This window comes from Vulpes lagopus, chromosome 3 (assembly GCF_018345385.1).
Source record: "Vulpes lagopus strain Blue_001 chromosome 3, ASM1834538v1, whole genome shotgun sequence".
NCBI lineage: Eukaryota > Metazoa > Chordata > Mammalia > Carnivora > Canidae > Vulpes > Vulpes lagopus.
The window spans coordinates 122,182,080-122,209,728 of record NC_054826.1 but is presented as its reverse complement, the minus strand read 5'-3'; the positions used below and the strand labels follow the sequence as shown (position 1 = coordinate 122,209,728).

Below are 27,649 nucleotides of genomic sequence, written 5' to 3'. Positions count from 1 at the left end.
CGGCACGCGGAACCGGTGTCATCGGACCAATGAGGGCCTCGGAGCGGGCGCGCCCCAATCGGGCGGGGGAGCCGCGGCCGGTGGGCGGTGCTTCTCCAGTCAGCATGTGGGCGGGGGAGGGCGGGGACCAGCAGCCGCAGAGGCGTCGACGGCGGCGGCGACGACGACGCTCCTCAGTCTCCGGGGTGGGCTCGGCGGCGCAGGCCGGGCTGCGCGGCGGGTCGGCGGGCAGCGGCGGCGGCCCGAGCGGGGGCCGCGGCGCCATGGGCGGGCGGTAGACGGGCTCGGGGCGGCGGCGACCTTCGGCGGGGCCCGGGGGCGGGGAGGCCCGGGGCGGGGGCCGTCCCGGACAGCGCGGGGCCGCGGGGCGGGGCTCGCAGGCCGTCGGGGTGCAGGAGGCCCGGGCCGCCGCGAGGAGCCGCCGCTGGGCCCCGCCGCCGGGCCGCTCGACGACGACGCTCCCGCGGGCGCCCCGCCTGAGGAGGACGCGGCGGCGGCGGCGGCGAGGCCGCGGGAGGCCGCGGAGGATGGAGGAGCGGAAGGAGGAGGGCGAGGCCGAGATCCAGGAGCACGGGCCGGAGCACTGGTTCTCCAAGTGGGAGCGGCAGTGCCTGGCCGAGGCCGAGCAGGACGAGCAGCTGCCCCCCGAGCTGCAGGAGGAGGCGGCGGCCGCCGCGCAGCCCGAGCACAAGCAGCAGAAGCTGTGGCACCTCTTCCAGAACTCGGCCACCGCCGTGGCCCAGCTCTACAAAGGTGAGGCCCGCCGCCGCCATCTTGCCGCCGCCCCGCCGCCCCGCCGCGCCGCCGCGCCGCCGCCGCCGCCGCCCCGGGGCCAGCCGGCCGGCGGGGACCCCGAGCGCGGCCGCCCCTGCCGCCGGGCCGCCGCCGCGCCGCCCGCCCCGCCGCCGCCGCCGCCGCCGCCCCGGCGCCCCCTCCCCACAAGATGGCGGCCGGGGGGCGGGGCGGCGGCGCTGGCTGGGCGGCGGGGGGCGCCCCCTCGGTGGGGCCGCTCTCGGGGTGCGCCCGCGGCTGCGGCGCGGCAGCCGGCGCCCCCGGGCCGGGAGGGCAGGGGAGGGGCCTCCGCTCACAAAATGGCGAAGGGAGGCTGCGGGGCCGGCCCATTGTGCCCGGAGCCGGCCTCGGGGCGGGGACTGACAGGGGGCGCCTCCCTCGGCGGCGGCGGCGGCGGCGGCGGGCGGGCCCGGGGCTGCTCCTCCGGGAGCGACCCCCTTCCCGCCGCCCCTGCCCCCCCACAGACTGAGGGATCCCGAAGCCCGGGGACAAAATGGCGAAACCTAATATGGCCGTTCCGGAGTCCCTGACGCGAGTAACATCTCCGTCTCTCTGTCTCTCTGTGTGTGTCTTTTGTGTTTTTCGTGTGTGTGTGTGTGTGTGTGTGTGTGTGTCTGGCCTCCCCCCCGCTCTTTCAGACCGAGTGTGTCAGCAGCCAGGACTTTCTCTCTGGGTCCCCTTCCAAAACGCGGCCACCGCCGTCACCAACCTCTACAAAGGTAAAGATCACCTTGCGGCGGCGGCGGGGAAGGGCGGCCGCGCCAGGGCCTGGGCCCCGCGTGCTCAGGGTGGTTGTCCCCCCGCGCGGGCCTGCGCAGCCCTGGCGGTGCGCGGTGCGCGGTGCGCGGTGCCCGCAGGACCGTGCCGCTGGGCCGCCGGGTGCCTGCTGCTCAGCCGTGGGGGAGGGGCGGGGGGGCGTTGGACCCGGTCCCCGCCTCCCGCGGGCACGTTTGGCACGGGCGGGGGGTGGTGGTGGGGGCTCCTGAAGGCGCTGCCCTGCGTGGGACCGGGCGCTCCGCCCCCAATGTCGGCAGTGCGGAGGTTGGGAAGCCCTGAGCTGAGGGGAGGAGAGGGAGAGGGGGCCCCCAGGGAGCAGAGGACTTGACGTGCCACCCTCCAGCCTCCGGAGGAGAGGCGCGAGCCAGGCAGCTCAGACCCAGGCGCTAGCGTAGCGCCTAAGGGTGTCGGAAACTTAGCTGCTGGGAATAGTCCGTGCGCACGTTGACCTACTGCTCTTCCCCAGCAACTTCAAATATTTGCTTTCCGAACTACCGCATACCTGACCGCGTATCGTTGGCAGGAAACGTGTGATCAGAGTTTGCGTTGGTAGATTTGTGTTCTGTGGTAGTGTTTTTCTGGATCCCCTCCCTTCCCCATGACCTGAAGATCTGTAAGTAAACGTTCCTGTTGACTGCGTGCTCTGTCAGAATCCACGGCTTTAGATTTGGGGTCTCTGTGATTTTGAAGATTTTTCAGGATTTGGATTTGATGTTCTTTGGGGCAAGGTTTCTATGGAGAAAGGATTTTAATTTGACTCTTAATCTTAGTAAAAATGTAATTAAACACTTTTAGAGGTGGAGAAAGCTGCGCATAGCAGTAATGGACTTTGTGCGTTTCGGAATTAATCAAAACGGGTTGAAACACGGGCTGGGGAAGCAACTTGGTTCTCAGATTCTTTCTTTTGCATAAGAACGTGCAAATGATGGCAGCATTTTATAGGGAAAGTATCCCTTATTGTGAGATGTCCTGGGTAGAATTTGCAGTTTTTTGGGACAGTAATTTGAAAACGTTCGCTGAAGCCAGTGAATAGAATGTTGATTTTAGAGAAGGAGGAACTCAGTCTAGGCCTGCGAGAAAAGGGAAACACAGATGGTGCCCCAGTGGTCAACTCTGATTTTATGTAGCCGAGTTCCTCAAATTTTGACTCAAGCAAATTTTAACATCTGTCACTGTTTGAGGGTCTTCAGCATTATTTGGAATGGCTCTTGGTTTTATCCATAGAATTTTGAAATAGTACTTAAAACACGTTTTAAAGACGATTTCTTGGGAGTATAATTTGGATACTGTGTAATCACCCTTGTAACAATCATAACTTGAATTTGACAAATGTGTACTGTAAAGGCAGAGCATCTACCTCCAGCTCAACCCAAGCTCCTGGCACCACTGGTCTGGTTGCCATATGTATGGCTTCCCATTTCCATAAGGTCATGAATAGAGCCTTACGGCACAACCTTTTGTCCCTGGCTTCATCCGCTTCCCATGTTTTAGAGATTGATCCATGGAGTTCATGCTGCGCGTGTTGATGAGCAGTTCAGTGTCCATTCTATTCTGGCCCTCTCCCCCACCCCAGTCTTTTTTTTTTTTTTCCTCATCTGAGTAGCATTCTGTTGTGTGTGGGGGGGTGCTAAATTTGTTTGTTGCAGTTGCTTTTTGCTTGAAGGGGATGGGGATGGCACCATTTTTGGTGTCTTCTGTATGCCTCTCTTTCATTAAGGCCGTACAGAAATATGAATGTGGTTCAGATTTTCTGTTGGTTTTTGGTGCTGCTATGTAGTGTTATAATGTTTCTTGACTAAAGCAGACAGTTTTGTGTAGCGCTGCATATAAGAAGATGGGTTCAGAAACTGAACTCGCAAAAAATCCCAAATTGGATTGCTTGATTTGAAATTGCTTTTTATAATTCACTTTCGTTGCTCAGAAAATTTAATGAGAGGGAACATTCATTTTTTTAAAAAATGAAAAATCACACGCTGTTCTTGTTACTGCAGGTGTGCTAGAGTGTCAGAACTGGCTTTATTTTATACCCTGTTTTTGTAAAAGTAAATAGCATCCTTTTTTAATACCTGGCAGGAAAGGTAAATTGTGGTTTGTGGAATTTGGTAGTGTAGCAACATACTCTTACCTGATTGAAGGAGAGGAGATAATGCTCTGCAGATCCTCACATTCCTCTTTTTTGGGGTGAAGCCTTTGGAGAACAGAAATACAGCTGTAGGAATAATTAGATACGTTAAATAGAACCAGTACAATTAGTTAGAGTGCTACTGTCACTAGTGTGTGTAGCATTAAGTAGCGGTAAATCTAAACGATTTTTCGTAGCTCTGGTTAAATATTTAGATGTAATTTATAAGGGGGGAGATTGGGAGAGATCTCTTGAGGTGGGCAGTGCTTCTGTATCTTGTCTGATTAAACACTTACCTGGTAAGCTAAAAATGGCTTATTTTGCAGGCTGGGAAGAGGTTGGCACTTTTATCAGGTTCTTGATGACTCTTAATAGGCACACATGGGAAGTTCAGAATGGAGGTAAAAAAAAAAAGCCTGGCTGATGGCCCCTTTTGATTGCTCATGGGCTTTTGATAAATCAAATACTCGCATGGTTTGGCTGGAAGGATTCAGAGGAGAGTGAGTTGTCCTCTCAGTGTGGACAGAATTCAGCAAAATGGAGTGTGTGTGGTTCCTTCTACTCCCTGTTGTAGGGCCAGACTTTGGTATGCTCTTTTGGAAAGGGGAGGAAAAAGTCTTGGTTGCTGGTTCTTGTTTCTCCCTTGATTGGGTGGTGTGTGTGTGTGTGTGTGTGTGTGTGTGTGTGTGTGTGTGTTTAGTTTTCAGTTTATGTTCTATTCCAGGCCTGGTATATTTTTTGATACGTGCAGTTGAAGAGAGGGTGAGAAGTTACTAGCCCTGGATTCATGCTTACCTGGGAAATACTTGGTCACACAGTGGTTTGCTTCTTAAAGCCCCCTCCTTGCATTTTCCTCGGGTGCCAGTTGTAATTGCTGTGTCCTGACTCCTTAGGAAATTATTCTCCTTATTTAATGCTAACTTTTTTCTTCTTGGGATTCCTTGTTCAGAACAGAGGTTGGTCTGGTGGTTGTCTTCTGGCATAAGGTTATCCTAGGAAGCCCAGTGGTCAGCCTGAGCTGGGTGGTGGTGCCGCCTTAGCTCTTTAGCAGTGTCCTTAAGCCAGCACTTGAGCGGACCCCGCAGGTCACTTCTCAGCACTTCCCTAATGGTTCTTTCAGGTTTCTTATTTTTTTTTTTTTTCTGGTTTGACTTTTGTTTTATGCTAAGTTCCATTTCTTTGCCTCCTCTTTGTTATTTATTTATCTAATAAATTTTATTTATTCATGAGAGAGACCCAGAGAGAGGCAGAGACACAGGCTGGGGGAGAAGCAGGCTCCCTGCAGGGAGCCTGATGTGGGACTGGATCCCGGGACTCTTCCCGGGACTCTCAGGATCACGCCCTGAGCCAAAGGCAGACGCTCAACCACTGAGCCACCCAGCTGTCCCCATCTTTGCCTCCATTTTAAATTACTAATATTTGTGAACATGTCTTTGTTTTTATTTAATTTTTTTGAATAGCTCTACATTCAGTGTGGGATTTGAACTGTGGGATTTGAACTCCTGACCCTGAGATCAAGAATCACAAGCTTTGCCAACTGAACCAGCCAGACACCCCTGTGTCTACTGTTAAAATCTGCATTTGAAACCTCCGTTTCAGGCTGAGTACTACCACGTGTATTGAGGGCTTTCTCTTGAGATTTGTGTGAAGAATGTTTCTGGGTCTCTTTGCGAGCATTACGTGCCCAGGGATCATCTGTACTCTGGCAGTGCTTGAAGAAGGCCAGCATTGTTAGAATGGCATCTCCTCCTAGGTTGTATGAGTTCTCTGGTTTTGGTCTGTCGTGACTGAGCTGTGTGTGGTTGTGGAGGCCTATAATGGAGCATGATACTGCACCACGGTGCTCCTTCATTCTTTCTGACAGGACTGGGGAGAAGTTACCCCACCTTAGAGAGCAAGGTCTGAGTTGAGTGCTGGGTCTGGTGAATAGTCCAAGGGCTTACCTTGCTGTGGTTGAAGTTGTTTTCCAGGTGTTTCTGGCCATGGGCAGTCCCTAAGATAAAGGGAAGCAATCCTAGATTATGTTTTGTCTTCGCATTGTTTCTTGTGTTGAAACAGGCTTTGTAGTGTGGTGCTTTCCTCCTTCGTGCTTCCCTAAGAGGGCTAACTTTAAATAGAGTTGACAGGTGAGAAAGATGGTATGACGCCCTTTCAGTCCTTATTTCTGGGATCTCTTGATGCCAGTTCCCTTCATGACCTGCTGTCTCACTTCATTGTGGCCATCTCAGACCTGTATGTAAAGTGAAACTGAGCAGGATATACTGAAAATTCGTGGGCCCTATGGGGAGTGAGAGACATAGAAATGAATGTTCAGAAAAGGTGTGTTCCACTTGAGACAAATAGTGGAATTTCATCGCCTTAAAATCTGATTTTCTGCAGCGGGTTTGTGACTCCTGTAAAAAAAAACATTACTGAGCTTTGAGACTTTGTTCTAAACACCTTAGTATGGATTACAATTAGAAACCCTGGGTCTTAAGTTGTATTCTTTAATTTTTACCATAAGGAGCAGTGGCCTCTGTCATTCGCAGCATCGTTTATAGATTGTGAATTCTTATGGAAGACAATCGTTTTCTTCTGTATAACTTTTCTGTAAAGGATGTTTTGATGGCAGGTAAGTCAGACAGGCCTCAGTTTTTTAATAATCACCTCAGGTGGTCCCCTCTCTTTGAACACGGACTGGTTCCTGTCTAACTTAAAGGTCGAGGATAGGATTGACTGAATTCAGTGGTTCAAACTGTCCTCCTCTATAGCTCTCCGTGCTGTGTGCGCACACATGCATGTGCATGTATGAGCTTTGCTTTGGGATTTGTTTCAGTACGTTGGCAACTTGCGTCTTAGGGTCACTGCTGACACTTCGAAGAGCCTGGTTGCTGCTCTTCCAGGAACTACCAGCAAATGACTTCCATAGTCTCTTGGCCAGAATTGGGTCACATGCCTACTCAGAACAGGTATCATAGCCACTGTTTGGGGCTATGCAGATAAGATTAACTAAACCACACGTTCCACCCTTTTGAGTGAATGTGGAGGAAGCTCACCCCAGAGCTATCCAAACAAACTTGGTGTACGTTTAGGAGAGGGAGGGTGAGGATTGGATGCCAAGCATATTGGGTTGCTACAGTTCTTCCCTGGCTCTTGTCCTTTGTTGTGTGTGCTAGGTGAAAATAATTACCTAAGGAGCTAGAAGTTGGTGCCCATTTTCGGGTACTTGCTTTGTCGGGGAGTACTTGTGAGAGTACTTGAATCGTTTTCTGCAAATAGTTGGAAAGTGGTTTTATTTTGCCTACAATTCAGATCTTTGTTTTTAATGGAACATTGTTAATACTTCTCCGCATAGACTGGATGACTAGTTAGTGCAGATTGAATTTCTGAGTTCAAGTATTTTGTAGTTGTTGGTATTATTCTTTGGAGATGCTGCTTTGTCTTTTTTTTTTTTTTTTTTTTATTCTTGAGAGATAGAAGGAGAGACAGAGCCAGAGACACAGGCAGAGACAGAGCCAGAGGGAGAAGCAGGCTCCATGCACCGGGAGCCTGACGTGGGACTCGATCCCGGGTCTCCAGGATCGCGCCCTGGGCCAAAGGCAGGCGCCAAACCGCTGCGCCACCCAGGGATCCCGGAGATGCTGCTTTGATCTAGCAATGTGCTCTTACAATTTATAGGTCCTGTAAGGAGGATGGGAGATGGTTTCTCATTTGTTTGGGAAGAACTGTGTTGTAGAAGGAACTGTCACTTAACCTAATTTCGGGCAAGGCCCTTTGAGCCTCAGTTCTAGTTCCTTGTTTAAGAAGTTGGGATGTCTGCTCTGGACTCACATAAGGTCTGTGAGTATCAAAAAGCTGTAAACAGCGAAATTGGATTAATCTCGTCTTGTGTATCATGTAAGAAAGCTCTGTATTTGGTCTTCATCTCAGAAATCAGGTGATTCTGTGCCTGTCTGTTGTCCCTTGTCAGTGGTGAGAGGATTAGACTTCTAAAAATCTGGAATTCCATTCCAGCTGCTTATATAAAAACAGTTTTTTAAAAACATAGGAAACGTGGGATATCTACTCTAACTTGTCTGCATCAGTTTCTTTCTTGAATAAGGAAATGAATGTGTTGTATTTAAAGGTTAGATTGACATTTTGATGCCCTTGAGGTTTGCCTAACCTTCGAGCTTATGGCCCAGTGGCTTTGGTTTCAGTATAAAATAGTGGCTTTGGCTTCAGTAAAATAGTTTTGGACGTTAAGACTGTCCCCACAGTTTCTGTGCTTTGCTTTTCTAGAATTTGGATGTCTCTTTGTCAAGGTTCAGATTGTTTTCACAGCAGTCTTTGGCTGAGAGCCTTCAGAAAGCCATCATTGTGCATGTTTATTGTGCTGCTGCTCACTAAATCAGCCTGTGATTACACTAAAATTTAGCCTTATCATGCCCGAGATTCTACAATAAGTATTTACATCTCTCCTGTTTAGTTCAGAGTATGATAGGAGTATTTTATTTCCAACCAAGTAACTTATTTTCTTAAAAAGATTTTATTTATTCATTTATGATAGATACGGGTAGAGAGAGACAGAGGCAGAGACACAGGGGAGAAGCAGGCTCCCAGCAAGGAGCCCGATGTGGATCCCTCCTGGGACCCCAGGATCACGCCCTGAGCCAAAGGCAGATGCTCAACCACTGAGCCACCCAGGCGTCCCCCAAGTAACTGTTTAAAGTCCTAAACATATAAGGACTTTATTTGAAATCCTTTAGTGTCAACATAAGATTTTCTGTTTAGGGAAATAACTGAGATTGGATTAATCTGGGTGGTAAGGTAATTGGGTTTGGCTTTCAGGATATGCTGTTAATGGTATAAAACCAAATTACGCTCAGGCAGTGCAATAGCAGGTACCTGAATATGTTAAATGTCGTATCTGCTTTTCTCTTCCTGTACCTTCTAATCTGTAAAAGTCGGTGTTTGTGGAATGCCTGATACTTAGTTTGTTCTTGGTTGATTCTGATGTTGAGACTTGCTCAGAATTTCTGAGGTGAAATGATTGGTCAGTTATGTGAAAGAGTTTTTTTTAGTTGTGTCAGGTCACAACTTACTTAGGTAAGTCTTTCATCTAAGCCAGTGAATATTGCATTTTCCAACTTTGTTCAAATCTGTGATTGAAGCATCGCCCTCCCTTGGGGCACTTGGCTGGCTTCAGTCAGTAGAGCATATGACTCTTGATTTCAAGGTCATGAGGTCAAGCCCCACCTTGGGGCGTGGAGCCTGCTTTAAAAAGAAAGCCTCAGGGACGCGCCTGGGTGGCTCAGCATTGGTTGTCTGCCTACCTTTGGCCCAGGGCATGATCCTGGAGTCCCGGGAGGGATCCTGCATGGAGCCTGCTCCTCCCTCTGCCTGTCTTTCTGTCTCTCATGAATGAATAAATAAAATCTTAAAAAAAAAAAAGCCTCAGGCCCTTGCACATCTGATTTTTGGGACTGTGTCCTCCAGTCAAAACAAACCAAAATGTAACCAACTTTCTTCCCTGGGTTGTCAGTTTTTTAATAATCACCTCAGGTGGTCCCCTCTCTTTGGCTCTGGAGATTTTTGTATTCTTAAAGATTCTAATTATTTGACAGAGAGGGGGCACAAATGGTGGAGTGGCAGGTCCTGGGATCATGAACTGAGCTGAAGGCAGACACATAACTGAGCCACCGAGTTGCCACTGGCTCTTAAGTTTTGTATCTGGTTGAGGGAGAAGATTTTGCTGTCAGGTTTCCCAGGTGTGCATTTACATGTTTGCTTCATCCTGCTTTGCACTGTGCTAGCCAGCGTCAGATTTGTTTCTTGTTTCTTGTTCCTTTTATGCTTCCAGCATTTCCCTTCTGTACTTTTAGTTCTGGGCCTTACTTCCATTTGGTTCTTGAAAAATAGTTACCATGGTCATTCTGTTTGAAACCCATGTCTCCACTATGTGAGTTTGAATGGAACAGTTCTTTTAGGTAGAGCAGGTTTGTAGAAACCTGGTTGCTTCGAGGTTCACACTTCACATTTCTTTCTGTGGTGCTAGGCTTTCTGTGGGATAGCCTTAGGTTTTGCTCAGTTTTGGTTTCTCTTAAAATGCTTCCAGCTCTTTTAGAATCCCTCTTCTAGATACAGCTTTTACCAAGGTCATATTAAAAGTTTATCTACTTCAGGTTGGCGTTCTCTAAGTCTTTTTTATTTTTTTTATTTTTTTTAAATTTTTTTTAAAATTTTTTTTTGTTCCCTAAGTCTTTAAGAGACTGGAAAGATTTATATTCATACATGTTATCTACCTTTTTAAAAAAATATTTGAGAAAGTGAGAAGAGGAGCACAAATGGGTGGGGAGAGGGAGAGGACGAAGCCGACTCCCCACTGAGCACAGACTCTTGAGATTCATGACCTGAGCTAAGGCAGCAGTGGACTTCACCAGTTGAGCCACCTAGGGTGCCCCAGTGTTACTTACTTTTAAAATGGAATTCACAAAGAAAAAAAAAATGGAGTTCACACTTGCTTTGTTTATGGTGAAATGTGAAATCAGAAGCCTTTTCACATTGTAACGTGGCCATTGTTCTAGTAATAAGACACTAGAGAAATTACTTCATTCCCAAGCTGCTTTTTATATCTTTCAAAAAAGAATAATCTACTTCTCAAAGTTGTGATGGAGTGGACTATTTTTAAGAGTGCTCCTCTGGACAACTTCCATTTTTTTGGCTTGGAACATTTTTTAGCAGTAAGGACTGATCATCTAAGGCGTAGGCTTTGTGATAAATAAAGTTCTACTCTTGTCCTCTTGCAGTCTTATTGAATAATGCACCTTCGTGCAGCTCAGGGGTCTCTATTGGATTGTTGTTTTCTTTCTGGAACACAGTTCTTTATTGGTTATTGCTGTCCCTTCAGAGTCTCTTGATGGAGTTTTTTTTTACTTTTTTTTTTTTTTTTTTTTTTTTAAGATTTTACTTATTCATCAGAGAGAGAGAGAGGCAGAGACACAGATGGAGGGAGAAGCAGGCTCCATGCAGGCAGCCTGATGTGGGACTCCATCCCGGGTCTCCAGGATCATGCCCTGGCCTGAAGGTAGCGCTAAACCACTGAGCCACCCAGGCTGCCCAGATTTTTAAAAAAATTTATTTATTGTATTCATGAGAGACAGGCAGAGACGTAGGCAGAGGGAGAAGCAGGCTCCCCATGAAGAGCCTGATAACGGGACTCCTCTGGATCCAGAGACCCCGGGATCACGCCCTGAGCCACCCAGGCATCCCTGATTTAGATGTTTTAGGCAAGGAATTAAGAAATCATGGCCAAGAAAAGAAGTAGAATGATTCTTCTAACCAAAGAATTCTTGTTCTTATAAAAGGCCCAGAGATAAAGGAACCGTCTTCTTTAATGTCATTAAAGGTATACTTGTGAGTTTCTGCAAGCCTGGCAATTAAACTAAAAGTAGATGGCAGTGGACTTGAATTTCCCAGTAGGTCAGGGGTCATTTATTGAAAACTTGGGTTCAGTATACATGGGTAGTATTTTTTTACAGGGAGACTGGGAGGCCAGTCTGAGATTTTTGAGGCAAGGTCTTTTTGGGAATTGAATTATGGGAAACTGTTGGGAACTAGAAGCAGAAAGAGTATACCTAAGGAAGTGAATGAAGCCTTTTCTATTTGTACTGTGCTCTTTGGTTTGGTGTTGAAGTAGTCAATTAATTTTTCCTCCTGATTTCTAAAATGTTTGCTTCTGCCTTCATTGTGTTCCCACATCTTGGTGCTGAACCTTTTGGGAGGAGCGCATCCTGAAAATGCACGTGGCAAATGCACGCGGCCTGAGTGATCAATCTGTAATGTTTAGTCATCTGTTGAAATATGTTCCTACTTAGAATTAATTGTAAGAATTATCTTTTGTGAAGGTGATAGAGCTCAGTGGTTAAGAAATACTGACTCTGGAGCAAAATACCAGCTCTTGTATGTATTCTGTGACCTTGCTTGAGTTGCTCAGTGCTTAGTTCCTATTTCCTCATTGCATTGGGGGACCCCAGTACCATTTGCAAGGTCTTCTTTTTATTTACATAAGCAATCTCTATGCCCATTGTGGGGCTCTAACTCATGACCCCAAAATCAAGAGATGCATTTCTGCCACTGAGCAAGCCAGGTACTCCTCAAAGTGTTCCTAACTACTGTTTGTGGAGTGTAGTACTAATACACATTTAATAATTTACCCGTCATTAGTATTAATTACTAAACAGGCTGGCTTAATTAGATTATGTTTAGCAAGATTTTTATTTTTTTATTTTACTTATTTTTTTTGTTTAGCAAGATTTTTAAGGGATAATTAGCATTTTAAAAATGGTAACTTGGCTAACAAAGTAGTCCTGCTTTCTATTCAAATTACTGTTTTTGTAGGGCATCCAGCTGGCTCATTCAGAAGAGCATGTGGCTCTTGCTCTTGGGATCGTGAGTTCAAGCCCCACCTTGGGTGTAGAGATTATTTAAATAAACCTAAAAAATAATTATTTTTTAATAATTTAAGAATGAGGCAGACGCTTTAAGACTATGTGATGTGTTAACTCTGAATTTAGGCCATTAAGACTAAATGCCATGTATAACATTTCAAATACGGATGAGGTACAGAACCCCATACATTTTGGTTAACTTGTAAAATGATTTTCTTTTAGAAGAGAATGCAGGGTGGCTCTACTGATCATCATGTATCTTTTTTCTTCTCTTTTTCTAACAGAAAGCGTGGATACTCATCAGCGAAGTTTTGATATTGGAATTCAGATTGGCTATCAGCGACGCAATAAGGATGTGTTGGCTTGGGTTAAAAAGCGCAGAAGAACTATTCGTAGAGAAGATTTGATCAGCTTCCTGTGTGGAAAAGTTCCTCCACCACGAAACTCTAGAGCTCCCCCAAGACTGACTGTAGTGTCCCCTAACCGAGCTACTTCAACGGAAACTAGCTCATCTGTAGAGACTGATTTGCAACCCTTCCGGGAAGCCATAGCTCTGCATGGTAAAGCCGTTTAAACATATTTCTTTGGAAAAATGGTTAAGAGTGTGCCTGTGGACCCATTTTCACATTTAGATTTAGGTCCAGATATATTGTCTGTGTTTTGTCTAATACAGTAACTACGTGCTCTAGAAATGTTTAAGTAGAATGTAAGCTAAGAATTTATGTGGGCGATTTTTGAATGTTAGCTAGCCCATCCTAAAAAATGTTTTTAGAAGGCTAGTTTGAGCTTATCGGTGTCACAATAACAGAATCTTTTGCAACATTGATTAGACCTTACTGCTTTATACTTACTATTGTACATGTTTTCTTGATATTTTGAGTCAAAGAGGAAGTTCTTATGTCTTAAGAATTCTGTTAGTTTCTGACTGCCCAGATAGCCTCGTCAGTGGCAGGCAAGTGAGGCACCATAGTTGTTGAGCAAGCGGTTCTTGTGGGAACTCCCATTGACACTCAGTTATTGAGTGTGCCTGTAAAGAATGAGAGTTGATGACCCAAGAGGGAATGGATAGATGTAAAGAATAAGCGACTTTTCTTTACGTCTGTTGTCCCTTAGGTCCTTGTTTTGATAGGACTGTCAGGACAGTCCATCACCATCTCCCAGGCCAGATCTGCCATAAGAAGGTCTTCTTGTTTAAGGGCTATATGTATTATTGGAGAAGCCTTGGGCATGTGTAGTCAACAAGTCTGTTGTTCGTCCCTCTCTAATACAGATTTACAAGTAGAGGTGGGAGAGGCACTTACATGACATTTAGTACTGCTGTAAAAATAACAACAAAGTAATGAGACTTAGTTGGAACTGAACAGAAAACATGGATGGTGCAGGTGACTAAGAGGAGAGAAGTAATTAGTTGGGTTAGGAGGCCTTGACGGAACATTCCTGGGCCATAGTATAGGGTCATCTAAACACTAAGTAATCTGGTATTAAAAAGATGGGATATATATGCACAGAGCTTCTATATCTTTGAAGCTTTAATGCTTGTACAGATTCTTGTTCTCTTTGGCAGACCTTGATTCTTTACCTAAAACCCTAATCAGAACATGGGGTTGGAAGAAGTGTTTTTTTCCTCCTGACAGTTTGATAAGTTAAAAATGCTAGCATTTATTGCAAGAAGTCCCTCCTATGTGTACTTAAGACTGCTGGCTGTTTCTAATGCAGGGAATAGTCAATGCCATTAGAACTTGTTAAACTCCGGCAAAAATGAGGTTGATGTGTTCTTACTCGGTTACAGAGTTCACATCTTTTACCATTAAGTTTGGAACAAATAACTGGAAGCGTGTGTAGTGTCAGGTAACTGGCCTGTCCAAGCACGGTTGGGTTGGGATGTGGTTGTCTCTAAGCATTCTGATTTTCCTTCTCGTCAAGTGCATTTAAGATTCATTCCATACCTCTCTCATTAAAGTTTCTTTTTTCTATTTTATACTACACTTTAGAAGATAGTTTTAAGTCTTAGAAATGCCACTCCTGTTATAAAATCTTAGTGTAGTTATATATGTTGTAAAAAGGGCCAGGTCTTATCTCCACCAACTCCTCCCCCCCCTTTTTTTTGACTGATAAGCTTGTGATTTGTTATTATCCTGAATTTTTGGAGTTTTAGTAATATAGTTTTAAGAATAGACTATTTATGATCTTGATTTACATTTAAATTGTGAAGTTTGAGAAAGTTTAATTATAAAGCTATGTAGAAAAAGTAATCTTTCTCTTCAATAGACTTAACAAGTAGTGCCAGTCCAGGATATACTGGAGATTCTTTGTACTCCTGAGGTTCCTACACTGAGATTTTTAGTTAAAACACTGTTGTGGTCAGGTAATATGGCCCCTTGAAAGAGTATATAGAACATAAATTACACTGAGTTTTGTGCTGTTGTGGTTTTAGAGAACGTCAGTGTATTGAGGAAAATGCTAGTCTGGTTTGAGTTATTTGAATGATTTCTAGTGATAGAGCATTGTTCACTAAATTGTAAGGCAGATTAATGACCAACTTTGTAACAGTGTCCTCATAATCTGAGTTAATTGGATAGTCTGTAAATTGAAGTGAAAACTGTGCAGATGATCTTCTAAAAATGTATATGGTGACATCTTGAGTAGGGTACATTCTTGTCAGAATTTAGTTTTGCATATAATTGCTTAGCTGGATCTGTGAAATGTTACTGAAGTCCAATTGAAGTTCTTAGGTGGATCTACATTGGAAGAGAGTCTAAATCCATGAAGTTTTGGACTACCAAGTGGGGGGGGGGGGGATAGGAAGAGAGTTGCATGAAGAACTTTGAGGCAAACTTCTTAGTTTATAATCAGCAAACATGAATGTAGGAGGTCACATTATCCTATCCCTTTTTATGAGAGGACAGTGTTCTGCATAATTTTTCTTCATCAGCTCCTAAATATTCAACCTATACCACACACATCTATATACACCTAAAATAGGCATTTTATTTGAAGAAAAATGGCAAACGTGTAAGATACTGGTAGAGTGTTTATTTCCCATAGACACAGAAGGTGTGATAATGAGTAAGATCTTCTGAGATCCTCCTCAGCCTCGGACTCAACACAATTTCAGTCATACATACATTAATAGTTGTCAAACAATTTCAGTCAAATCTGTTGGTTACGGAGGCTTATAAAATATAATCTGTTGCTTTATTTTGGCACTGGTCTGTGGTATAGGTTGCTTTTTTCCCCCTGTGTACCATGGAATCTAGTTATCTGGATATTAAACTCCCCAAGAAGTCAGAGAAAAAGACATAAGCATGCACTAAGCTGATTTTTTTTTTATCCTTGCCTCGTTAATTCTTGTCTTAAAATAAGAACACCAAGCAGTTACCAAGTGCTGAATTCTTACCTGCCACCTTGTTTTTAATGTACCAGATTTTAGATGGACCTAAAATCTTCTGGACCATTTTGTGGTTCTCCGTCTCCCTTTCTGATGATGCCTTTTTAGGCATCCTTTCTCATTTGGGGCCTTGCTTTCCTTTGTATGCTCTTTCAGCCTCTGATCTTTCCTCAGGCTCTTTCACTGACTTCGGTTACACTCCCCAGGTCTTGAGCCCTAGCCTCCTCCTGCAGGACCCCATACTTGGAGTTTAATCCCTGTCTCTGGCTGTGGGTGCTGTCCTCCAGTGTCCTCTGGCGGACTTCCACTCTCCAGCATTCCCGCAGGCATCCATCTCACACAGGGTTTCACACGGGACTCCCCTTCTTTCCCTTCGGGGCCCACTGCAGGTGCCTGTCTTTTCCTCATTGAGCCATTCAGATACATACATGGCAGATTCTGTGCTGTCTCTGGGAATGTATCAGTGAAGAGCTAGTGCTTCCATTTCTGTTGAGGCCAACACATACTTTGATGATTTATTTTAATATCATGAATGTGGTATGTGTAAAACAATCTAGGGGCAGAAAGGGACATTTTACTGTGCAGCCTGGCTGTGTGCTGAGAGAAAGAAGGCTCTTTGGGAGAGGTGAGCCCTGTTCTCTTGGAATAATCTCCTTTCTGCTCATGCTTCCTGGCCCTGAGGTGAACCTGTCTTCAGGCCTTGTTTCCTGGGGCCACTGGAGTAGTAGTCTTTTTCGATCTTGTCACTTCAATGAAAAACAACTTTCGTTTACAGCTAATAGTTTGTTGAAGTCAGAACTTAGCATGGCATTGCGAAGCCCTTCTGACTGGGTCTTGACCTTGGCCCAGGTACCTTAACCATACTGTGCTCTAAGGAATATCTCTATACTCTATCCCAGTTCTATCCCCCTATCTTCTCATACCTAAAGACTGATCAAGCGCCTCTTCCAAAACAAAACTTTCTTCCAGTTCTCCCTTCTGAAGCCTGGCTTGATGGTTTCCCCTTAGGCTTTGTTTCTGTGGCTATCCCCACAAATGGATTGGGGCTCCCTGAGGGCAGGGCCTTGTCTTAAAGCTCCTGGCTTTCACAGAACCTGGCAGAGAGAACCTGATGTGGGTATGTCCTGAGGTGAACAGCGTTCTGAGGTCTGTTACGTGAGTGGATACGACACAGTGGGGGCAGAGAATATTTAGGATGGAAGAGTTGGAGGATCACAGATCTGGGATGATGGCAGTGAGGGTAGAGTGAATGGTGTGTACCTTAGGAGAGCTGCAAAAGAAAAACTGAGACTGAACAGGGGGCTTGAGGGTATGTACCGTTACAGCTATGTTAGTGTTTGCTTTGTGCCAGCACTCTACTGAGGAGGTTCTCATTTAATCCAGTGCTTGTCTTGAGTTACTGCTATTTTGTTGATGAAGAAAGGGGCTTACTTGGCTTTGATGGAATAGATTAGTGAGTGGTAGAAAAGATACTGCGCACCTGCCTGTCTCCAGAGTGCATGCTCTTAGCCACTGTGCCTCCACATTTGTACATTTGTGGTCCCTCCCCTGTGGGTCTGAGGGTGGGGTGGGAAAGGTCTCTAGGCTTATTTTTCTTCTCTATAAAGACATCAGAAAATAAATTTTGTCTCGGGTTTTTTTGTTGTAAGTGAATCTCATTGAGTAGGCTTGATGATGAATAGTTCGTGACCTGCTATGTTTCTGGTTTACTTTATAGAAGAGTAGTTAAGACTTTTTGTAGGTAGGCTCCATTCCCAGTATCCCCTTGGGCAAGACGGTTGACTTTTCCAAGGCCATCTGCTCCCTTGTGGAAGGCCATATACTGTGTAAGGTGTTAGATTAAATGAGAAACTAAGCAAAGTACCTTACCTATCCTTTCACAACACTGTTTTTTACCTTGAGAGAGAAGTGGGACTTCTGTTTAGTTCTAAATCCTGTGAGTGCCCTCCTTGCCTCTGGGTGGTATTTCACTGCAGAGTAGACCTGGAGCTCAGGTAGCCTCTGAGGATACTTTCCCCCTCCCTTTTCAGTAAGGATGGCTTTTTAAATTGTGTGTATCACTCTAGAGGGGAAGTATAATGTGTAAAACTTACTGTTACTTAACATTACTTGCTGGAATCGGAAGCTTTTTTCATTTTTCTTTCATTTTTCTTGTTGATATTAAACCAGTGAAGTTGGTGCTACTCTTTCTGCTGGATGGACAGAGATTCCCAGTTGATTTGCCCAAGCTAGTGTTGTGTCTAGAAAGCCTTAGATTGAAGTCTGGTCTCATTTTGAATTTTGTTCTGGGGGTGGGGTTGGGTGAAAAGGGGCCCAGAGTAGGAATGGGACATGTATTCATGGACAGGAAGAGAGACCAGGCTGGGCAAGGCAGACTTCACTCCTATCATCCCATAGGTGATCTTTGTAGGTTCCCGGCCCTGATACAGACTGCTCTGTGCAGATCAGAAACATCTGATTTTAGTTCCAAAAGTCATTTTGATGACATTCTTCACTGAGGTATTAGGAACTAACCTCCCTGAGCCTAGGTTTGTCCATTCTGTAAATTCTATCCATTCACACTCTGGGGTGGGGGTGGGAGTGGGGGGTGGTGGGCTAACCTGCAAGGCCTGTAGGCCTCGTGGTAACTGCTGTCATTGGCATTTGCTTTAGGATCTCACCTTGCCCAGTTTGAAGTTCCTTTCATGTTTAAATTAGCAGGTTTTAAAAAGGCAGTGAGCTGTACCCATCACTCATTGGTAGAAGTCCTGAAAGAGGCCAGGCCAGCTCTAATGGGAAATTTCAGACACAGGAGAGAAACAGGAAAGTTTGTTGTTTTAAAGAAAGCACTTAGTTAAGACATCAGCTCCTTTGATTTGAATTTTGATATATGAACCATTTTTAGTTAAAAACCCTCCCTTTTGGTGGATGTGGTGTTATTGAGTTCTGATTTCTGTCTGCAGTTCAAATCCTTTTCATTCTGTAGCCTTTTCTATTGCCCAGCATTTGCTGAACACTGAATACTAAGCACTATTAGAGGCTAGTGATAGGGCCTGTGGTACAAAGATGAGTTCCATAATATTTTTGAGGAGCTTCTAGCCTGATAGAATTCTCTTAGAGTATTTGAAGTATATAAATACACACAGTCAGTTGGAGACACAGAGTACCATTGCCCTAGGAATTTAATAGACTCCGTTTCTGGCTCCTCTTTTTTGCCTCACAAAGTCTTTTCTGGGCTACATACATGGTGATCCTTATTCTCTTGAATCATTAAATTGCTTGATAGATTCTTGAATCTGAAGGAACTGAATATAGGGCTTTTTCAGAATAATGTAAAAGATCAGATAGGAATTTTTATCTAGGAAAAATGTGTAAGGCAAATTCCTAAGTTGTCATTCATTGTATAACACTGGTACCTTCTTCTAGTGTTCATGAAAACCTGTAGATTCCAGGAAGTCTGAATCCATAGGGTGTTCGTTTTCTTAGCACAGGTTTTTGGAGCTTTTGTTAATTTGTCAGAAAACATTCTTGAGCCTGTGTGCACCAGAGCAACAGAAAAGAGAAGAAATTTCGGTGAGAACAAGGTTTCTGATAGAATTTGCCAGATACCTGAGGTCCAGTACATTTAAGAAGTTAAGTATTTGCTTGATTCTGTTTCTTCTCCTGTCCTTATCACTCTTTTTCCCCTTCCATATATAGAGCTAAATATTTAGAAACAGATTTTGATAGCTAACACAGATGTTTAGGTTAAGTATTTTTAAACTGATGGTATAGTATACAGGAAACTCCTTGTAACTTTCTGTTGACAGAGGACTAACTGGAACTGACCTTTGGGGGATTTTGATCCATCCATCTGTCGAAGTCCTTCCGAATTCTCCTCTTGTCTGTCCATACTCCTAGTGCAGAGTGTGAACACCATAGTAGAGACTTAATAAAAAGCGTGTTGAATGTTGCAGTCTGCATCTTCCTGAAATAACAGAACTATCTATACAGAGTTTACTTAACACTAATATATTTTTAAAAACATGCTTGGAAATTAAGATGTTAAGAGATTAATGCACCAAAGCAGTCTCATCACTTAATTGCTTAAAATTGATTATTTCAAAGAATCTTTAAAATTCCTCTGAAGGCTGGAATTTCTAAATTATGCCCTTTGTTCAAGCCAGCTTTTGAGAACAAGAAAAATGAAGGGAATTAACACAGCATTAAAATTTTTGATGAAAAGTTGGCATTTTCTGTATATTAAGATTAGATATTAGCTGCGGAAGTTTCTGGGGGTAGGACTTACTAAAGCTACCATAGGAAATTGTTTTTGAACTTGCGGTAAAATTTTGTCGGACGTTTTTTCATTGATGTGAAAAGGAGTCCATGTAGCCATGCCTCATCATTTTACTCACCTAGTACTGGTAGTTATGAAACATTTTAATGTTTGAGTTTAATTTTTCCACTAGTTTTCTGATTTTATAAATACCAGTTTCTTGGAAAGTTTGAAAATTTCCGAAAAGTAAAAAATTCGGTATCTTGTTATCCCACTATATAGAGATAACTACAGTTAAATGTTTGGTGCATTTTCTTTCAGTCTTTTTTTCAATGTATAAATATTAAAACTATTTCATAGTCGAGATCATATTGCATATATGGTACTGTATCTTGCTTTTTTCATTTTAACGTCGTGAGCATTTTTTCCCTTGGCATTAAAACTGTCTTTGAAAAATTTGAAAGCATTGGGCTGTCAGCATAACTGAAAATGTTTTCTTGGTATGACACATGTATCTTTGTAACTGGTTTGATTTAGTGTGCTTTACTTCAATAAAAATTCAGTATTACAATTTGCATATTGGGGTGGGGAGTGGTATCTACTTCAAATTATTAAAATCTTAGTAGAAATCCTTTTTCAAAGATTTGAACTCCTTCCCTGGTTCATTTGAAACACAACATTTACACACAAGTGCTTGCTTGCTTAAAACCTCAGAATACCACTTTGTGCAAAGGGAGCATCCCCCACTTGAATAGCCCAATTCATTTGAAATGCAAGAATGCCAGTTTCCTGGGGTTCCAGTCAGGAAGTTACCACTTCGTTCAAATTGTGGGGATTTCAGATCCCCTCTTTTCATAACTGGAGATGAGAAAACTGGTGGAGCAGATCTGGCCCTGGGTCCTGAGCCTGTGCTGAGTGGATGGATCGTGGATCGACAGTAAGGACAAGTTTGCGTTTTCTCCTCCCGGGCTGGCCCTCTGCCCTCCTAGGCTGAAGGGCATTGGGGGATTAGACAGTGTAGATGAAGCACCCAGGCCACAGGCTGCTGGTGGACGGAGGAAGGGAGGTGGACCATTCTGCACTTGCTCTTTCTATGCCTGTGTGTGACCTGACTCTGTGCTGGCAAACTGGAATGACATGTAATTAATTCTGAAAACAGGATTTTCTTACTATCTCAAGCATGAACTTGATATGAAAATAATAGTTATGTGCTACTTTTAACAATTGACCATGTAACCTAGATTCCTATATAACCTGGACTGTGACTTTGTTTTAGCTCCAGTGGGAGCATTCTTTTCAAAGTATGATGAAATCATCCTAATCTTTTTTTTTTTTTCCTATTCCTGGACTAATCATTTAAAATGGATGCGGAAACTTTAAAACTGAGTTTATCTTGTGTTAAGCAATTGAGACTTTTCTGTCTAATCATACTACTTGTTCTGCTTTTGTCAATTGATATTCCCATAGTCCTTTTGAAAAAGTGTGTTTTGGTAGAAATTAAGTTGTATGCCCTTGGGCCGTACAACTTAGTTTTTAGCTCTGAAGCATGTTCAGACTCTCTGTATTTGTATAGGCCTGATTGTTCATGTGGCTTAGCTAAGGTTTCCTGAAGCATCTTCCAGTAGCTGTCATTGGTTTATAAAATAAAATTTGGGCTGTTTAAAATACATATTTTTTGGTTGTTAATCTTAATTTTTTTTTTTTTTTGACACGGAAAGTCTTTTAGGGGAAGATTTTAGATAAACTTTGAAAAGAATTTTCACTGTTGAGAGTAGATAGAAAGCAGGTAATGTTGCACAGTATGACTTGACTTCAGCTGTCAAACCAAGCCCCTAGTCCTACACCCAATAGAAAAAGATTGATTTTCTAGCAGTTACTGGGGAATTTTCAAATTGACTAAATTGATAATTTAATATCTCTTCTTATTCATGGAGAATAGCAGTGGAAACAATAGAAATACTTGCTTGATATGCCTGTTCACTTCTGGTGGAGTATTGTGTTGGCCTTGGGTATTTGTCCTTAGGTGCTAAACATGATGCTATGTTCACAAGAGGGGTTCTGGGGTGTGGGAGGTTGTTGAATTCTCTTGATGGTTTCAAATGGTAAAGGGGATCCTCAGTTTAATTACTGAAGTAAATAGCCTGATTTTGTGCCGAGGGCCCAAACTTTGCAGTGTAATTATGTATGTTAGGACATCCTGCATTCTGAAACCACTATGAAAAGGTTGTTTTAAGTTCATGGACACTTTTTAGTAGTTTGTTGCAGGCTGCTAGGTTAGAAAAAAGCACAGCTCTCCCTCAAACTGTGGTGGAGAGCTGGAAAAAAAAATGCTAGTAATTTGGGAAGAATTGAGGTTTTTAAAAAACTTGATGGTAGAGATTTAAGAGATGAGCCACCTGGGTTTGTTTCCTAGCGTTGGAGAGATGAACATCAGGAGCTTTGGGTTTTGGTGGATTTCAAAATGGGCAGGACTTTGAAGCACATCCCTGTTAGCAGAATTCGGTGATTGCTGTGTGCCAGGCACCGTGTGCTTTAGGTAGAGTTGAACCGACCCCAGTGATGGGAAGAGACAGGATCGTATGGCGCTGTAGACAGTGTGCTCGAGGCGGGTCTTTCCCTTCTTTTTATGTTTAGTAAACCTGTGTGGGCTGAGGAGGAAGTGCAGTTACTTTTTGATGTTACACTGGAGATGTCCAACAGTCAGAGATGCGGCTGGGGCCCTTGAGCTCAGGAGAAATGCCTGCTCTCGTGGAAAACGAGGCCTTGTAGGTAAGCTAAGGGGTCCAGGACACCACCCTGGGTGATGCCAACCTGTCAGGGCAGAAGAGAAGCCTGCAGAGGCCACTGAGGAAGGAGCGGGCAGGCTGGAGAACAGGAAGCGGAGAGTTTCAAGCAGGAGGGAAGAGGAGCCAGCAAGAGACTTGAGAGAGGTAGGAGAACCTGGAGAGAAGCCTCAGTGGGGAGGAGGCTCCTGAGGCCCTAGAGGCCTCAGTCTGCAGGAGCTGACTCGGTCGGAAGGGGAGGTGCAGGCTCGGTCCTCAGAAGGAGCCACAGGTCCTTTGCTTCTGGCAGTGCATGTCTGCCCACCTGATGGGAGCGCAGAGGGCAGGAAGGGAGAGTAACTGTTAGATTGTGTTTGAGTTTGGGTCCCAGCTGTTGCTCAGGAGTTGTGTGACCTTGGGTCACTTGCTCAACCTTTTCAGCCTTGGTTTCTTATCTGCAAAACTGGTAATACAAATGTTGAGGGATGATTTTGAGTCTGAAATTTTAAAAGTACTTAGCGTAGTAGCACCTGACATAGGAAGTGTTCCAAGATGACTGCCTTTGTCATATATATATACGCATATATGTATACATATATGTCATAAGTATATATATTCTAAATAGGCACCAGCCTTGGAACAGTTTAGAGCTGAAAAGGGACCTGTTCAGCCTTCCTCTGACCATCAGTGGAGAGGGAGGACCCATCTTCCACTGGAAGAGCAGTAAGAGGGTTGATTGGTGCCAGGTAGGCCACTTGAGAACAGTTCAGAAGAGGTGTGGGCTGTAGAACATGGTCAGCCTAAGGGAGGCTGTGGACCTGAGAATGTTCACGGAGTATTTGTAGAGTAAGAACGATGTCCAAGGGAATTTATTAAAGAGATTTTGATGTAGAAAGCAGAGACTTTCTTCTCGAGTTAATGATCAAATTTAAATCACATTTACAGAGCATAAAATTAGGGGCCCCTACCAAGCCAACCTCTAAGCCTATTTTAAAATCTAAGATAATTATGGTTTTGGTCTTTGGGAACATTGGTTATACTAGATCATATTCTATACATTTAGTCCAACAATAACAAGATTTCCTGTGAGACTAGAATAACATAAGGGGAAGTTCATAAGGCAAGACCCACTGTCCAGGTTGGGAGGTTTTCAAACTTACCACTATGGTTAATGTTTCCTGGCCTCACTGGTGCCCCTCACAGGTTTATCCTGTACGTTTCAGCGTGGAACATATGTTAGCCTCTGTAACTATTCTAAGGAATAAGTGTCCAACAATGAGTGCTGGGTTTATTCTGGGTTTAATTCAACCTTGAAAGCACAAGCAGCATTGTGCTCCCTCCTTCTCTGAGGGATTATATATGATAATAAATTAGGCTGTCCTAAGGAGTACCAACCAAATACAGTCCAGACCTTGCTGATCATCTTGATTTGTCCAAGGACAGACTAATTTTATATTTGATGTCCCAGCATACTTTTTAATAGTGACCCCTTAGGGGCTCAAGAGTGCTCTGTTTTAGATGATAAGTTAAAAAGTCACCTTATTTGGAGGGGTAGTTGGAACAAGCCCCCTCCCTGCCCAAGACCTGGAAATGATTGCTCCCCCCGCCCCATGTGTGTGCATACACAACACTGGAGGGGCCTGTTGGGGATGGTAACCAGATAGCAAAAGTGTCCTGTTTAAAAGCAGGCATCTGCTATCTTCAGCCATAAACTACAAGTAGTATATATGTATATACGTCCCGCAGAGTAGGTGGGAGTGTTTTGTGATATATGTGAATGCCCTAGTATGGTGCTTTGCGACACAGTGTGCTTCCAATTGGTTATTTACCAATATCTACAACATTATTTGTATTACTAAGAGAATATCTCCATATGTCCAAAGCCCAGCAGTCTGTTTTTCCAGAAGAAAGCATAACTGCTCCCTGGTGACCCCTTAGGAAAGCAGGCTGACCTCCTTTGACCCTGTGAAACATTGAGAGTAAAGTGGGTTGCTTTCAAGAGGGTTACAGAATCGAGCAACTCTAAAACCTGTTTTCTTCTTCCTAGGTCTTAGTGGTGCAATGGCTAGTATAAGCGTGCGTTCGAGTACCCCAGGCTCTCCTACACATGTAAGCAGTGGATCGAATGCTAGTCGAAGGAGAAATGGACTCCATGATGTCGATTTGAACACTTTCATATCAGAAGAAATGGCACTCCACTTGGACAATGGTGGAACTAGAAAGCGTACCTCAGCCCAGTGTGGCGATGTCATTACAGACTCACCAACCCATAAACGCAACAGAATGATCTAAACTGCAGACATTTTCACACCCACCATGCTGCTTGAAAGCCACTTGATCCTCAACATATACTATTATTGCAAAGGAAACATGAGGCCATCTTCCCTTGTTCACTGTTTAAGACAAGTGAATTCTATAGTGGTTGCCATAAAAGGAAGTTCTAGGTATTTACAGTAGATGCCTCTTGTAACTATGGCTTTCTTAAAACTATAATCCTAGCAGAGGACATCAGATATCGTGTAGTCATTAGCAAGATCATCATAGGCAAACATATATCCGTTCCAAGGCTAAAAGTGACCTTAACTGTATTTATTCTCAAAGGGAAAGGAAATATCAGATGTTTATTTGGTTTATAGAATGCTTTTTTTTTTCTTTTTTCTTTCTTTTTTTTTTGGTCCATTTCCTGCTGTGTTGAGTATTTTGCTTCAACAGTATTGCCAGGTTCCTAAAATTATCTCAAACCCATGATTTGGCTTCCTCGTCAAATCTGCAGGCTTCCATTTTTTGCAGCAGCACTGTACCATGCACCTGGTCTCTATGTAGTCAGTGTGCAGCTTCTAACGATTGGACTGTGCCCTGTTTTTAGTTTTCCAAGCAGTTTCTAATTCTGGTGATTGTGTGATGTAAAGAGGTGCTATGATGGTCATGCAATTAATACTTAATATTGAATCAATACACAGAACTTTATCGGATTCACTTTGTGTGTGTTAGCGCTCTAAAAGTAGCAATATTATTGAATTGTCCCCAGATTGACCCTGTAGGCTTAAAATACTCCCGTTTTTAAGACAAGTACTACTTCCATGCAGGGTACTGTTCCTTATGGTAAATGTAAACATGTAGACTGCATTCAAGGGGGACCTGAAGTAGAGAGGTCATGACCTTTGAGGATGGGCTTCCTTTTTGGTTCAGTATTAGCAAGAGGGCGATGGATGGTGGGGGAGGGTAGGGATTCCAGTCTTTTGTGTCCTGTTCCACATTTTTTTTATGAATGCCCTACTTTGTGCAGTTTCCGTTGGAATGGTGGGAGATAAAGGTCTTATCTGCTAATAATGTGATCACAACTTAAGTAGCAACAGCCCACTCTGCAGTCCCTCTCCCCTAACAATTGCAGTTTGGAATCTTATTCTGGAAGAGATGGAATCGCATGGAGGCTCTCTAGATGTTAGGTAGACCTAAATAAAGGTTCCAAGTAGATCCTCTGTTGAGTCCCTATAAGACCTCTTGTAGCCACAATGTTTTAGAGCATGTTTGATTGTTTCCTCTTCATTTTTAATATCTTGAACTGAATGATAGTCTTTTTTAGAAGAAGAACTGATGTCAGCCTGCCAGGTACTGTAATTTATTCTATCATATTATTATATTATATATCAAGTAGGACAGTGAAAATGTTTCCTTGCAAACTTGTAGTCCAGTATCAGTTAACTTCCTGTTTTTATCCTGAAAAGACCATTGCAAATCAGTGTAAGGGTTTTTTCCAGTAATTAACTTACAGCACTTTGTTGAAGTTTGCAATTCCTTCAGCCATTTAATAATAATCTTTCTGTGAAGAAATGTTGCTAAGTTAACCATAATATTCATTGGGTGGGAGGTGAATGGAATGTCACAGATGTGTGAGCTGAAGTTCTGTGCTTGTTATAGATCTAGCCCTTAGTTAAAAACAAGTCAATTCCATACTTAAACTAGGAATGAAAGTGAGGTGTTTTCTAAATTTTTGCGAAAGTGAATCAGTTTTTGTTTGAATATAATAGGAAGAATTACAGCAATCTGTCATTTTACCTAAAACAGACAAGCCTGTGTATTATGAATACTTTCAAGCTTCCCTTTGGAATATGCCCAGAAATGCATTTGGAGTTATCTTTGTTTTTTCTGTCGTTGTAAATTTAGATTCTGGAATTGGCGTTTGGTGGTGTGAAGCGTTGCTCACAAGTGGCCAGAACTCCTCTTCCTAAAGGATTTTGAGATTGAGGAACACCTGTATAACCTCCCCTCTATGCCTTGGTTCTCGTCCCTCCCTCTGAGTTGAATAACCATTTTTTAATTTTTTTTGTTTTTGTTTTAGTTGGTGCTCTGACGCTTAATCTCAGTACCCTTTACTCTTGATTGTCAAATTTTGATAAAACATGTGCCATTTTCTTTGGTAAGAGAAAGCAGGTCTCATGTCTGCCAGAACACGATTTATATGCCTTATTGGCTCCATTAAACTTTTAAAAAACTTTAGCACTCGTTACTTTTTTCCACTGCATTTAACCTCAAATGCTATTTGTCAACCTCCTCATAACTCCTCCACCTGCTCTGTCTCCTGGCTCTCTCCCGCGACCCCCCTCCCCCCACCCCCCAGCACAAAATAACCCTAAGATCTAGGAGTAGAAAGGGAAATGATTTCTCATAGGAATACTTAGTTCTGACTGCTAGATTTTTGAAACCTTTGTGCCATTTTAGATGCAAACAAATCATGGAAGATTGCATATTGTGTGGTACCTTTTTTTAATAACTTTTTTTTCTTCAGTCTCTTGAGAACATTGTAGGCTGAATTTTAAAACTTAACAGTTTACTTTGGGGGAATGGAACCTCCCTTTATCTTTTAAGCTAGATTCTCAGATTTTTTTAGACATCACAGCTCGTTAGATCTGTTCCTGTCACCCTAACTTGGCATGAGTGGGTTGAGTTCATCCTTCTGCTGCAGTGTTCTGAGCATGGCTGAAGCATTAAAAACTTAATTATAATGTTTAGTACCTTATAGAGCAAAATTAATGGAAAGCATTTGGCTGAATCTAAAGACCCACAGTCAAATTCTTCAATGTGGTTTATTTACCCAACCTGGAGTAGTGGTACACACCTTAAATCATTCAATGAATAAATCATTTAAAAAACCGAAAAACTATG

General features: G+C 43.6%; 1 protein-coding gene across 1 annotated transcript; it reads left to right on the top strand.

The window, feature by feature from the left end:
- Positions 1-329: 329 nt before the first annotated feature.
- Positions 330-27,644, top strand: C3H16orf72 (chromosome 3 C16orf72 homolog). Its single transcript, XM_041747239.1, has 4 exons — positions 330-753; positions 1,431-1,511; positions 12,384-12,659; positions 24,534-27,644. Exons 1-4 carry the CDS (start codon positions 528-530, stop codon positions 24,776-24,778), a joined length of 828 nt encoding a protein of 275 aa, XP_041603173.1. The 5' UTR covers positions 330-527; the 3' UTR covers positions 24,779-27,644.
- Positions 27,645-27,649: the final 5 nt, after the last annotated feature.

Coding starts and splice junctions, on each gene's coding strand:
- C3H16orf72 (XM_041747239.1), top strand. CDS start 528: ATGGAGGAGCGGAAGGAGGAGGGCGAGGCCGAGATCCAGGAGCACGGG. Junction 1,512..12,383: donor CGTCACCAACCTCTACAAAG/GTAAAGATCACC, acceptor TTTTTCTAACAG/AAAGCGTGGATACTCATCAG. Junction 12,660..24,533: donor GGAAGCCATAGCTCTGCATG/GTAAAGCCGTTT, acceptor TCTTCTTCCTAG/GTCTTAGTGGTGCAATGGCT.